The sequence below is a fragment of the Marmota marmota genome, unplaced genomic scaffold, assembly GCF_001458135.2.
Source record: "Marmota marmota marmota unplaced genomic scaffold, marMar, whole genome shotgun sequence".
Classification (NCBI taxonomy): Eukaryota; Metazoa; Chordata; class Mammalia; order Rodentia; family Sciuridae; genus Marmota; species Marmota marmota.
The window spans coordinates 6,433,508-6,446,377 of NW_026000241.1; the positions used below are offsets into that span (position 1 = coordinate 6,433,508).

Genomic DNA, 12,870 nt, shown 5'->3' on the forward strand with positions numbered 1-12,870 from the left:
CCCTCAGTGGGCAGCTGAGGGCTGGACGTGGGCAGAGGGGAGCGTTTGAAGGGCTTCCCTCGCCCGGACGGGGCCCCCCTGCCGCCCTGTCTCCCTCCCCTGCAGCAGACGCCCAGCCTGGCTGGACCCGCTGGGGACAAAGGCCAAGTTCAGAGGCAGCAGGACGCACCCCCGACCCCTGGCTCCATCTCTCCCACTTCCTAAAACAAGGGCCTCTGCTTCTAATTTGGCGGAAGACAAGCAGCGTTTATCGAACACCAACTGTGTGCGCCAGCTCCCTGGGAGACGGGACAATGATGGCCCTATTTGACGGATGCCAAAACTGAGGCCCAGACAGGGTGTGGATCAACCCGAGTCCACCAGCAGGGCTGCGACCCAGATCAGGTCAGAGCTGACCACACGCTCCTGTGCCGCCCTAGGGAGTGACAGGACCTCTCTGAGCCTCGGTTGTCGTATCTGTAAAATGAGCCTCGTGGCCTCACCTGCACCTTCCCAGGGTGGCACGGCACTCGGGCACGGAATTTAAGGAGTCACCCGGATTAAGGATGTGGGGATGACATTTTTTTTTTCAGTGCTGGGGATCGAACCCAGGGCCTCACACGCACTGGGCGAGCACCCCACCACTGACCTACGGTCCTTTTGTGTTTTGAAACAGGGTCTTGCTAAATTGCTGAGGCTGGCCTCGAACTTGTGATCTTCCTGCCTCAGCCTCCCGAGACACTGGGATGACCGGCGGCACCGCCAGGCCCAGCTTGATCATGGGTTTTGGCGCCTGTTACGCTCCCTGGCCTCCCTGGCCTCCTGGCCTCCTGGCCTCCTGCTGGTGGAGTGGGGCTCAGAAGAGCTGCTCAACTCCAGGTCCTCTGGTGGCCGCCCCACCCTGCCCCACGGAGAGGCACCTGTGCTGGTGTTGGCGGGAATGCGCCAGGTCTTGTTGGAGCTCCGGCCAAAGTGACTCTGGGAGAAGACAGCCACGTCGTAGGCAGCCCCCGAGAGGCTGAGCTTTCTCCGCAGGGGCCGGGTCCTCTCGGCCTTGGCCTTGCAGGAGCAGGACAGCATGTGCAGCTGGACAGAGAGGTTCACCCTGGCTGTAGGTGCTCCGAGGCAGCCTTCCGGAAGCTTGACCTGGGGTAGCTGTCATGGGTACGAGAGATGGCTTGTGGGGACCTGAACACTGTCCTTGGGGCAGACAGCACGACAGCCCAGGAGGACAGGACTGCGGCCAATCACATGCACCGAAATTTCTTAAAAAAAAAAAAATAGTCAAACACAATGCTGGCAGAGCTGTTGGGAAATGGGCAATCAGAGATCAGAGCCGGGGCATGCTGATCTGGGGAGCAGGGGGATTGGCAAAACCCACTGTGATTTCAGGAAAAAAAGAATCAAATCTTTGGAGTCGGTTAGCTCAGACCCAGAGATTGTTCCTAGGAAAAGGAATTTGAATTGGAAGAAACTGAGCCCGTGAGAGACCTGCTGAAGTCTGTCCCCTCCCGCCATCTGGTTTCTGTCTACTCTGTGCGGACCAGAGCGGCCGTGGAGATCCAGGCCCACCCACCGCCGTCCTCCCGGCCCACGTGCTCCGTGGCTCCCACTGGAACCCCAGGCTCCCCGCCCACCCCCTCCAGCCTCTTGTCCCCGCCACTGCCCCGGCCACCCACAGCTCCTCGGAGGGAGGTCCCGTTACCTGCCCGAGCACCGTGAGTAGCCTCCTCCCGTCGGGGCCCAGGGGTCCCACGGAGAGCCTCAGCTCAGGCCGCGGGAGGGTGGCTGCGGAGGGGGGAGCACATGCTGAGCATACGCCCCACCACTGACCCCAGCCCTCGCTGCCTGATTTCTAATACACATTGCCTTGTGTCTAGCACCCACTGTCTCATGTCTAGTACCCGCCGACCCGTTTCTTCTTTCTCTTGTCTTTTAGTGTAGAGATGGACACGGGGACACGGGGCGTGTAGTGTCGTGTTTTGTATTTCACGCAGGATCTCACCAAGCGGCTGAGACTGGCCTCAAACTCACAATCCTCCTGCCTCAGCCTCCCAAACCTCTGGGATCACAGGCGTGTGACCGCCCTGGCCCTGCTGCCTCATTTCTAATGCCCCTACACCGTGGCCCTGGGCGTTCTCACCAGGGGGGACACACACAGAGCTGCCCCAGCTACTCCAGGGACCTCCCGGGGCACCCGATGCCAACCGCCGCCGCCGCCGAAACTGGCATTCCCGGGCTTCGTCCATCTCCAGGGGACACAGGCAGGACTCTGGGGGAGGGGCGCCACACAGGCCAGAGGTCAGTCCCACGGGGTCACCCAGGGCTTGGCACTAGTCGCTTAGCTCTCGTGCACTTAGGAGCTCCAGCTGTGTACACAGCCGGGCACTGGACTCTGGGGACGGCAGGAGCGAGCCAGGCCCCGTCCCCTTGGGTTCCTGGGTATGTCCACGTAGCCCCTGCCCTAGGTGGGAGCTGGCCCCACCTCCCCTGGGGATGGGACCTTGGCCAAGGGCTCCTCAGCGCTCCCCCAATCCTCACTTTGTTTTTTTACTTGCAAGATGGAAATAATCCAACGTCAATTAAGGGAGGGGGCGACGGCACAAAACCCAACGAAGGCCTTTGCAGAAGGCGAGGCCTACAGTAGGTGCTCAATTAATGTCTCCTTGCAGCGGCTGCCTTTGCTGCTGCTGTTATTACTGTCATTCTCACCTAGGCCGGAAGCATCCTGAGGTCCACAGTCGCCCTAGAGAGAGGCCATGTGACAGTCTTTTTACACTTCGGTGCTGAAAACTTTAGCTATTTAAAAAGGAATTGAGGGGGGGTCCCAGGGATTGAACCCGGGGGCCCTCGACCCCGGAGCCGCATCCCAGGCCTGTTTTGTATTTCATCTAGAGACAGGGTCTCACGGAGCTGCTGAGGCTGGCTTTGAACTCGTGATCCTCCTGCCTCAGCCTCCGGAGTCCTCCAACATCTTGAATTCTTTCATCCAACAAATTGCTGTGAGGCACTCGCTGTGCGCCACGNGGGGGGGGGGGGGGGGTGTCGGAAAGACCTTGGGGGCTGACCTGGGCAGGGTGGAGGCCAGGAAGGGGCGCGGCTGTGGAGATGGTGAGACCCACGGGAACTTGAGGGTCCCCGAGAGAGGCTGGGTCCACTCTTGACCCGTGGAGGAAACTCACCCATTTCCACAAGCCGCTGGGTGTGCGGTGCCGGAGCTGCACCTCCGCCCTGTCCGGCTGGGCCTCGGCCTTCTCCTGCCGGGTGGCCCACTCCCACCGCGGCTGCCCAGAGGCGCTGGACACCCTGATGTCGCCCGGGGGAGGGTGGTATCGGACTGGAAGCAGAAGTGGAGGTCGGGAGGAGATGGCCCCACGTGTGTGACTCCGTGAGTCCTGCCTCTGCCCGTGGCTGGCCCGACCCGGGTCATCAACTGGGTCCCCCGGTGAGAACCAGGGTTGCCCACGCCCCCTCCTCCGTGGGGCCCACAGGCCATGTCCCCTGGGCACACGGCCTCAGGTGCCCTTTGGAGACAGGGGCCAGCGAGAAGCAACCTAAGTGCCCAGCAAGAGGGGACTTTAGCGAAGGCACCATGAAGACGGCCATGTCACGCTCCAGAGTTGGATGTCACTGCGGCCACTATCTATCGTGTGACCCTGGGATCCCCCTCCAGGTGTGGGCATGGAGGCCGGGGGCTTGTGAGGGTGGAGAGGGTATGGGAAGAGAGCAGAGTGCTGACCCCACGTGGAGAGCGTCAGGGAAACGCTGGGCGACTTCTCCGACCGGTTCCCCGCCCGAGACTCCACCCAGAGCGTGACGTCCCGGAGCACAGGCACCCCGTCCTGGTCGGAGAACTGCAGCCTGGTGTCCCGGCCCGCGGGGAAGTAGCAGCAGCACCCCTCCTGCCGGCTGCAGGGAGGAGAGTGCCGGTGCCGAGTCTGGGGTCCTAGTGGACCTGGGCATCGCAGCCGCCGCAGCAGGCCCCGTGCACCAGCTCCTAGCACCCTTCCTGTCCCCCTGTAATTCCACTTCCCTCAGCCCGGGGGTTATTTAGGGATCGACTTAGGACTGAGGGCTTAGGGGGACCCCAGAATCTCACTTCTGAGAGCAGGAACGGGGGCGGGGCAAGGGCTGAACATGGGTCTGGGTTTGGGGACCTTGGTGGAGTCTCACCGGCACCACAGGAAGTGGCTGACGCCGTCTGTGGGACCCTTGTACCGCCAGGAGCACTCATAGACACTTTCGCTGTCCACCCGGTAGCAGCTCAGGTCGGTGGGCCCCGAGGCAGAGCCTGCAAGAGACCCCGGGGTCTGGGAAGAACCGCAGGAGGTGGAGCTTGCCCACAGGGACCCGCTCCCAGGCAATGAAACTCCGTCACAGTGTCCTGGAGCAGACACTTCTGCCTAAACCTTCTGTGGCTCCCGACACCCTCCCTGAGTCCTTCCCATCTCCCCACCTCAACCTCTCCCACCCCACCAGCCTCCTTTCTGGGCCTCCAACATGCCAGGTTTGCTCCCACCTCAGGGCCTTTGCACATGCTGTGCGCTCTACCTGGAAAGCCCTTCCCCCAGATCTTTTTTTCATTAGCGGGGATGGATGAGACCCAGCCGCTCGCACATGCCAAGCAGATGCTCTACCACGGAGCCACACCCTGCTCCTTCCTGCTCCTTCCCCAGATCTCAACAGTCCAATTGCTCATTTATGTCACTTCCTGGACCTCCAGCTGGCCCACAGCAGCCTCCTCCTCCCTCAGCCGCCTGTTTTTCCAGTGTGTGCCATCCTGTGCAGTCCATGCACTGGTTCACCTGTGCTCTGTCCTCCACGAGGCTGTCCTGGGAGGACAAGTTATTCCCTACATCTGGAATTGGGTCTGCACATAGTAGATGCTCAGTAAAAAAAAAAAAAAAAAATTTGAGATGGAGTCGTGCTCTGTTGCCCAGACTGGCCTCAAACTCCTGGACTCCCACGATCCTCCTGCCTCAGCCTCCTGAAGAACTGGGACTCCACAGTGTGCCACCACTGCCAGATGAGCAGATAATCTTCAACAGTGGAATGGACAGCGTGCCCACTGGGCACCGGAGCCTTTACACCTACTCTGGGGACACCGCAGCCTCACCCGGGCACACCTGACCACCACCCCCGACACCCAGTAACCAGCCTGGTGACACACACACCAGTCCTGCCACCCTGCCGGGGGCGGGGGGAGGTCAGGCTGAGAGGGTGAGGATGGGCCGGCGGGGGGTGGTCAGGGTCCCCGAGACCTCAGGTGGGGCTGCTCTGGCCGGGAGAGGCGGAGCCCAGCGCCACGCAGTCCTCAAGGACCCACGCCCTCGAACCTGAGTTGGTGTCCGGATCCGGCAGGTCCTGAACTGAGCACTCGACGGCTCTGCAGGCAGCTGGAGGAACAAGAGATGGTGACACCTCTGGCCTTGCACTGTTTGGGGACAGGGGCTCGGCTTGGGGTCTACATCCAAGTGATCATCACTGTCCATCCACCCCCCGTCCACCCACCTGTATCTGTCTAGCTACCCGCCAACCCACCCATCCATCTACCACTGTCTGTTGATGCTGAGTCTGGGGTCCTAGTGGACCCCCTTCATCCGTCAAGCACCGGCCATTCTGTCCACTCACCCCTCCATCCACTCGTCCCTCCGCCCACTCCTCCATCATCCACCACCCCTTAGCCCTTGGTGGCTGGGTGGAAATTTCACAGTGGACACTAAGATACGCAGTTGGGGTCCCTCCAGGGGGTCCCCCCCAACAGGAAAGAGCAGTGAGACCCAGAACCTGGCAGGCGGGACGTGTTGGGGGCGCCTGAGGCAAAGCTGGTCGGGAGGAAGGAGGGTGGGGGGGGCCAAGCGGGGCTCCTGTCCCACCAGCAGTCAGGGCTGTGGTGAGCCTGGAGGTGACCTCCTTCAGCCACAGCGTCCCTCACGCTGCACAGGAGCACCACTGTCCGCCAGAGGTAGAACCGGACAAGTCGGGGCGGGGGCCGCCGTGGGCGGAGTCGGGGGAGCCTGGCACCCACCACACACCCTGACACAGACCCTCCCCCCTCCCCCCCGCCCTCCCTGGGGCTGACCATCCAGGGCCACCACCAGTGAGCGACTCCCAAGGAATCCCGGGCCTGGGGCCTCCCGTCTGGCTCCTGAAGTCCCCGTGGGGCACATTCAGCACCTCAAACTTGAGTGCTGAGTCTGCACCCTGCTGATCCCCAGTTTACAGAGGAGGAAACGAAAGCACAGAGAGGCACAGAATCTGCCCAGAGTCACACAGCAGCAGGAGCAGAGCGGGGCTCAGAGTCCAAACCGAGGCACCCCAGTGACCCCTCCTCACCTGATACGTACATGACTGTGTGCACACTGCCACGCGCCTGCCATGCGCGGGCTCGCTCTCCACCGCTCCCCTGGGTGTCCCCTCAGTGAACTCTGGGAGGTGGGGAGGGTCCAGTCCACAAAAGAGAAAAGCAAGGCCCGGGAGGAGTCTGAGCCCAGAGGCCAGGATCACCAGGTCCCTCCCACTCGGGGCAGGACCCTCGAACCCGGGGCCGCAGCCTCCACCCACCAGTCCCAACCAGGAGCAGCGGGTGGCGGCTGGGGGCCGTGACTCACCCCGGCTGGACAACAGTAGGAGGAGGACACGCAGCACAGCCACCGGCCGCCCCATCGGGTCCACGAGGAGCCTCCGGTTCTAAGCAGCTTCTCAGCACCAAGGAGGACACCACACTGTCCCCTCCCGGAACTCATTGAAGCAGAACCTTAAAAAAGAAAAAAAAAAAGGCGTCACAGTCCCAGTCACACGGAAAGAGAAACCCAGGAAGTCACAGCGGTGACCTCACCCCGGCAGAAACCCACCTTGGGGCACGTTGGGCCCTGCGGCTCGGGGCCCTGCCCTGCTAGCCCCCGGCCCAGCTGGACACCTGGGTGGTGGCCCTGAGAGTCACCTGCAGCTCTGAGCCCCGTCCCCAAGTCCTCTCTGACCCCCACCTCAGACCCCAGGGCTGGCCGGGCCACAGGGTCCTTGGGCAGGTTTTTTGTCTTTTTAATATGCGCTTCACCAGTGGGCTGCCGTCTTGGCCCTTTTATTTTTTATTTTGAGACAGGGTCTCTAAGTTGCCCAGGCTGGCCTCCCACTTGCCATCCTCCTGCCTCAGCCTCCGGAGTCCTCCAACATCTTGAATTCTTTCATCCAACAAATTGCTGTGAGGCACTCGCTGTGCGCCACGGCCGGCAGAGCACCCGCTCCCCACGGCCAGATTCCTGCCCCGGGTGCCCTGGGTCCCGGCTCCCAAAAGGTCACTGTACGTCCTTCATCTTTGGCTCGGCGTGATGGTGCACCCCTGTCATCCCAGGAGCTCGGGAGGCTGAGGCAGGAGGATGGCAAGTTGGAGGCCAGCCTCAGCAACTCAGTAAGACTCTATCTTACAACAAAAAAACAAATAAAAATTCCTGGGGATGTGGCTCTGCCGCTGCGAAGTGCCCAGAGCAGGCGGTCCCCAGGCCACGGAGCAGGTGCGTTGCTGGGGGCTGAGGGCAGGGAGTGAGGCTCATGTGTGCAGTCTCCTTTGGGGGACGGGAATGTTCTAGAACCACGTGGAGCTGCTGTTGCGCCCCCCTGAGAGCAAGCTCCACATCAGCTACATCATCCTTCTTGAAAGGGTGGATTTGGGTCGTGTGACCTCCCCTGAAGGGACATGTTCCCAGGGTCCCAGGGCACCGAGGTGGGGGAGGGCCCTTCCTGGGACGGGGGCATCTGGGGAGACCGAGGCCGGCGACAGGGCGCGGCTCAGCCTTGGCAAGGACGCCCCCCGGAGGAGGAGCCGGGGGCGGCAGGGCCGGCCGGGGTCAGGCGGCCCAGAGACATCAGTGCCTCGGGGACAAAGAAGCAGTGTCCTGGTCCTGGCACCACGGGGACGGAGACCCCGTGACCCCACACACAGCAGCCTTCACTGGCCACAGGACCCGGCCAGGGGGGGGAGGGGCAGAGACAGAGACCCAGAGACATGGAGAGATAAGACCGAGAGACACAGATGGAGGGGGCTGCAGCAACCTGGGCCTCGCAGCCCATCTGGCCCCCCGGGAGCCCCGCCTGCCCGGGTCACAGGGGTGGGACCTGAGGCACAGGTGGGGCCACCCCAGGCTCTGGGTAAAGGACAGAAGGTTCCAGCAGCTGCCCTCCCAGGCCTGGTGCCCCCACCCTGCAGAGCCAGGCCTGAGGGAGGAGGGAGGAAGGGCTCCTGGGGACGGCGCCCACCGCCAGCCAGGGACACTAGCCCTTGTCACTGGTGCCCCCCAGTGGCCTCTGTCCTGCTAACATGTCTTGCTCATCCCAGAGTCAGATCGGCCACTGGATAGACAGGGCGGGAGGGAAAGAACTGGACGCAGGTTCCCCAGCCCCTGGGGGGGGACAGCCCAGTGCTGTGCGCTGGGGAGAGAGGGCTTCCTGGAGGAGGAGGACTGAGCTCAGGGGCCCCGACCACTGAGCCACGTCCCCAGCCCTGTTTTGTATTTTACTGTGAGACAGGGTCTCGCTGAGCTGCTTAGGGCCTCGCTCTTGCTGAGGCTGGCTTTGATCCTCACAATCCTCCTGCCTCAGCCTCCCGAGCCGCTGGGATGACAGGCGGGGGCCACCGCGCCCACGAGGAGGGGGCTTGGAGCTGGGTTTCCAAGGGAGATGGCCCTGGGGCCGAGGCCTCCTCTGGAGGAGACGCTTTGAGGAACAGTAGCCCGTCTCGGAGGGTCTGGGGCTCTGTGTGGGGAGGTGACACTGGAGGTCGCAGGGGGCCTGCCTTGCCCAAGGGCACGGGGGAGCCGTGGGGGGCTGTGAGCAAGGGGTCCCCAGCCGCATGTGAGGTGGCATTTCTACCCTCATCGGGGTCCCACTGAGCTCACGATCTCACCTTCCCGGTGCCACAGGTGGGCACAACCCCCTCCCTCTCCCCCTCCTCCCCCCCAGGGGCCCTTGCCAGCTGCCAGAGAAGGTCCCAGGGACGCCCCACTTTCAACCGCCCCACAGAGTGGGGGAGGGGAAGCAGGAAAGAATAGGTCACAGGAGCCGGAAATCATGACAAGGGGAACCGCAGAACCTCCCCACCCCCCTCCGTCTTCCTGGGGAAAGTGACCTTAAGCCCAAGAGGGAGGAGTCCCCTCCCTGTGGCCAAGAGACCAAGGTCCCTAAGGGGCATTAAAGAGGGTGTTGAGGGGTGAGTAGGAGTTTGCCAGGAGAAAATCTACTCGCTCACTAGCCACCACATTTATAGGTGTCCTCGTCCATAGGAACAGCCCCTGCCACCAACGGGGACTTCTCAGCCTCCAGAGCAGGGTTGGAGGAGGTCCTAAAGAGTACACAGAAGGGGCCGGGTGGAGCTCAGTTGGTGGAGCGCATGCCCAAGGCCCTGGGTTCCCTCCCCAGCACCACATAAAAATAAATAAATAAATAAAATAAAGGTATTGACAACTACCACAAAACAATAAATATTAAAAGAAGAAAGTACACAGAAGGTTACCAGAAAAAATCCATTCAACAAGCACACTTCCTGGGGTTCCATATGGAAATATTTGAACAGAATTTTTGCTTTTTCTATTTGAGTTCTGAGGATTAAGCAGAAGGCGCTTAACCACCGAGGTTTGTGTTTTACTTAGAGACAGGGTCTCACTGAGTTGCTTAGGGCCTCGCTGTTCTGAGGCTGGCTTTGAACTCGCGATCCTCCTGCCTCAGCCTCCCGAGCTGCGGGGAGGACAGGTGTGGCCACCGCAACCAGCTTTGAGGAGAGTCCTGATGGTGCTCTAGTTGGGCTCTGGGGTGTCCCCAGGGCCCACGTGTTAAAGCCTTGATTCTCAACCGACAGCACAGTTGGGACCTTTAGGAACCAGGACCTCGGGAAGAAAGGTGTTTGGGGGCACACTCTGGAAGGGGATCATGGGACCCCAGGTATTGACACTTTTCTTTGCTTCCTGGCACCAGGAGGAGAAGGGGCCCTGCCATGTGCTCCCACCACCATGGAAATTGCTGCCAAGGCGCAGAGCCACGGGGCCCAGCAACCAAGGACTGAAATCTCTAAATCCATGAGCCAAAGGAGACCTCTCCTCCTTTAGGTTGATTGTCTTAGGCATTCTGCCACAGTAGGGAAGGCCAGGAGATGGATGTGTGAAAGGCCACAAGGAAAATGTATTTGTTCACTCAAGAAATGCCCTCTGAAGGACCTAGAGAATTTGAGTGGGTTTTAAGAACTCATAGGACTTCTTCAAAATGGAAAAATCGGGGCTGGGGTGGTTGGTGGCTCAGTGGTAGAGCGCTTGCCTAGCACTTGGGAGGCACTGGGTTCGATCCTCAGCACCATATAAATATAAAATAAAGATACTGTGTCCACCTAAACTAAATAAAAAATAAACATTAAAAAAATGGGAAAATCACATTCAATCAATCAGTCAATCAATGAACACTCCCTATCACCTCCTGGGACGTCATTTGGAAGAGAGCCCTGGGTAGGAGTTCCCCAGATAAAGCCGGGGCACCTAGGACCTCTCTGGTGACTCCCTGGGCAGGTCCACATTCACTGCCCACCCCAACAACCTCTGGTTCATGGACACACGCTCTCTCTCTCTCTCCTTTTAGCAGTGTGCTTTTTTAAAATAATATTTTTTTGGATGTTGATGAATCTTTATTTTACTCATTTATTTATATGCGATGCTGAGAATCAAACCCAGGGCCTCCCACATGCCACGTGAGCTCTACCCCTGAGCCCCAGGTCCAGCCCCAGGGAACCTCTCTTTTCCCAGGATTCCAAGCAAAGTCTCAAGAAAGGCCGTGATTGGCTGAGCCTGTGGGTCACAAGCCCACCTTGAACCAATCACAGTGACTGATAAAGGATAAAAGGCTGGGGGTCAAGTGGGGGTCCTGCTTGAACTAAAAGTGAACTGGGAGACAGAACCAGCCAGATCAGAGCAGTTGTCCCTTATAGGACGAGAACTTCCAGTCCCTTGGGGTAAGCAAGCTGCAACCTGCGCTTCACTTGTCCAGGGCTGCTCAGTGAGACACAGGACAGCCAGCTGAGCTAGAATTTCAACACACAATGTTTTAGCATAACTATGTCCCAGCTATTACAGGGGACATATTTATACTGAAAAAATTATACACTGTTTGTTGAAATTCGAGTTTAACTGGGTGGCCGCTTTAGAAAACAGTCTGGCGGTTTGTCACAAATTTAAAACACAGAATCAACATATGGCCCCGGAAAGTCCACCGCGAGGTACGTGCCCAAGAGGATTGAAACAGACATCCTTACAAAACCTTCTAGGCGAACACAGACAGCGGCTCTATTCCAAAATTTAAAAACCCTGATGACTGTCAAGGGATGAGCAGATGAACAAAATGTGCTCCGACCACACCACAAAATAGTATTTGATCATAAAAGGGAATGAAGTACTGATTCACCACAATGTGGATGAATTTTGAAAACATGATACCAAGTGGAAGAAACCTTCCATGTGGAGAGGACCACAGGGTCTAGGACTGCATTCAGATGAAGTGTCCAGAAACTGCCAGTTTACAGAACAGACAGCTGACTGGTGTCCCAGCAGCTCCGGAGGCTGAGGCAGGAGGCTCTCGAGTTCAAAGCCAGCCTCGGCAACTTAGCAGAGATCCTGTCTTTAAATAAAAAAAAAAAACGGCTGGGGATGTGGCTCAGTGGTTAATGCCCGTGGTTTCAATCCCCAGTACCAAAAAAACAAATAAGGGGGGGGGGGCAGGGAGAGAAGAGGAGCATGGGGAGCCTCAGCTAATGAGGACAGGGCCTCTTCTGTGGATGGGGAAGCCGCCTGGATGAGATGGTGGTGGCGGTTGTGCAACTCTATGAATATGCAAAAAATCCCTGCATTGCACATTTTAAAAGGGTGAACTGTCCGGCTCTACCACTAGGACACACCCCAGCCCAATTATGTCAATTTTAATGAGAAAACTAAGTATTCCCAGCACCCCGTGTTTTTATATGCTCCATCAGGCCACCATAAATTGGTGCAATCCTATAGCACCCTTGAGACATTGGGCCCAATGACACTTCCTAGGATCCCCTACAGCCAGAAAATATATTCCAGTGTCCAGTTTGAACAGGGGACTTGCGGAGGCAGAGACGGTGGTGGCAGGGAAAGAGACTGCAGGGGTTCTCTCGGGACTTGGGGTTGCTCCCAGGCTCGGTTTCTCCTTCTGCAAAGCGGAGAATTTCCGTGAAATGCCTGTGAGAGCCGATGTTCCTGAGGCAGATAGGCAGGTGCTCCGGCAGCCATGACTAAGGCCGCCAGCCTCAAAAGAGAAGCTGGCGACCACAGTGGCCTTCTAGCTGTGTATACAGTTTGTTGGCTAGGGGTGGCAGGGTGGTACCAGAACACCTGTCTTTAAAATGTCGATGTTTTGTTCATCACGAACATTTTCATTTTGATTTTTAAAAAATTATCCCCAAATATTATTTAAAAATGTTTTTAGTTGTAGATGGACACAATATCTTTATTTACTCTTATGTGTGCTGAGGATCGAACTCAGCGCCTCAAGCATGCTAGACGAGCGCTCTCCCACTGAGCCGCATCCCCAGCCCCAATTCCAAATATTATTGATGAGTTTTGGGGGAAGTCTTAACTTTTGCGAGTGCCAGTCTTGCTGTGTGCTCTGGGCACATTGATTAACCTCTCTGAGTCTCAGTTTCCTATCTGCAAAAATGGGAATGAATAATGCTCACTTCCTTCGAGGAGGATTCATTACAAAATATTCACTTGGATGCTTTGTGGCCGGGCTGGGCCTGGAGGGGCGGGGCCGTTCGCCCGCTGGGGGCGGGGCCCTTCCAGATGGGCTTCCCGGGGAGGGGTGGGGTCAGACCACGTCAGCTGACCGGCCTGGCCAATA

General features: G+C 58.7%; 1 protein-coding gene across 1 annotated transcript in view; it reads right to left on the reverse strand.

Moving 5' to 3' along the window:
- Positions 1-6,735, reverse strand: part of Il12rb1 (interleukin 12 receptor subunit beta 1) — an 11,739-nt gene extending 5,004 nt beyond the window's left edge. The window contains exons 1-10 of the mRNA XM_048795367.1: positions 6,591-6,735; positions 6,327-6,407; positions 5,316-5,375; positions 4,153-4,270; positions 3,719-3,888; positions 3,162-3,316; positions 2,692-2,725; positions 2,123-2,251; positions 1,685-1,767; positions 760-1,134 (exon numbers count right to left, since the gene is read on the reverse strand). Of these exons, the coding sequence (XP_048651324.1) occupies positions 760-1,134; positions 1,685-1,767; positions 2,123-2,251; positions 2,692-2,725; positions 3,162-3,316; positions 3,719-3,888; positions 4,153-4,270; positions 5,316-5,375; positions 6,327-6,407; positions 6,591-6,645 (1,260 nt within the window). The 5' untranslated portion in view covers positions 6,646-6,735. The remainder of the gene's footprint in view (positions 1-759; positions 1,135-1,684; positions 1,768-2,122; positions 2,252-2,691; positions 2,726-3,161; positions 3,317-3,718; positions 3,889-4,152; positions 4,271-5,315; positions 5,376-6,326; positions 6,408-6,590) is intronic.
- Positions 6,736-12,870: the final 6,135 nt, after the last annotated feature.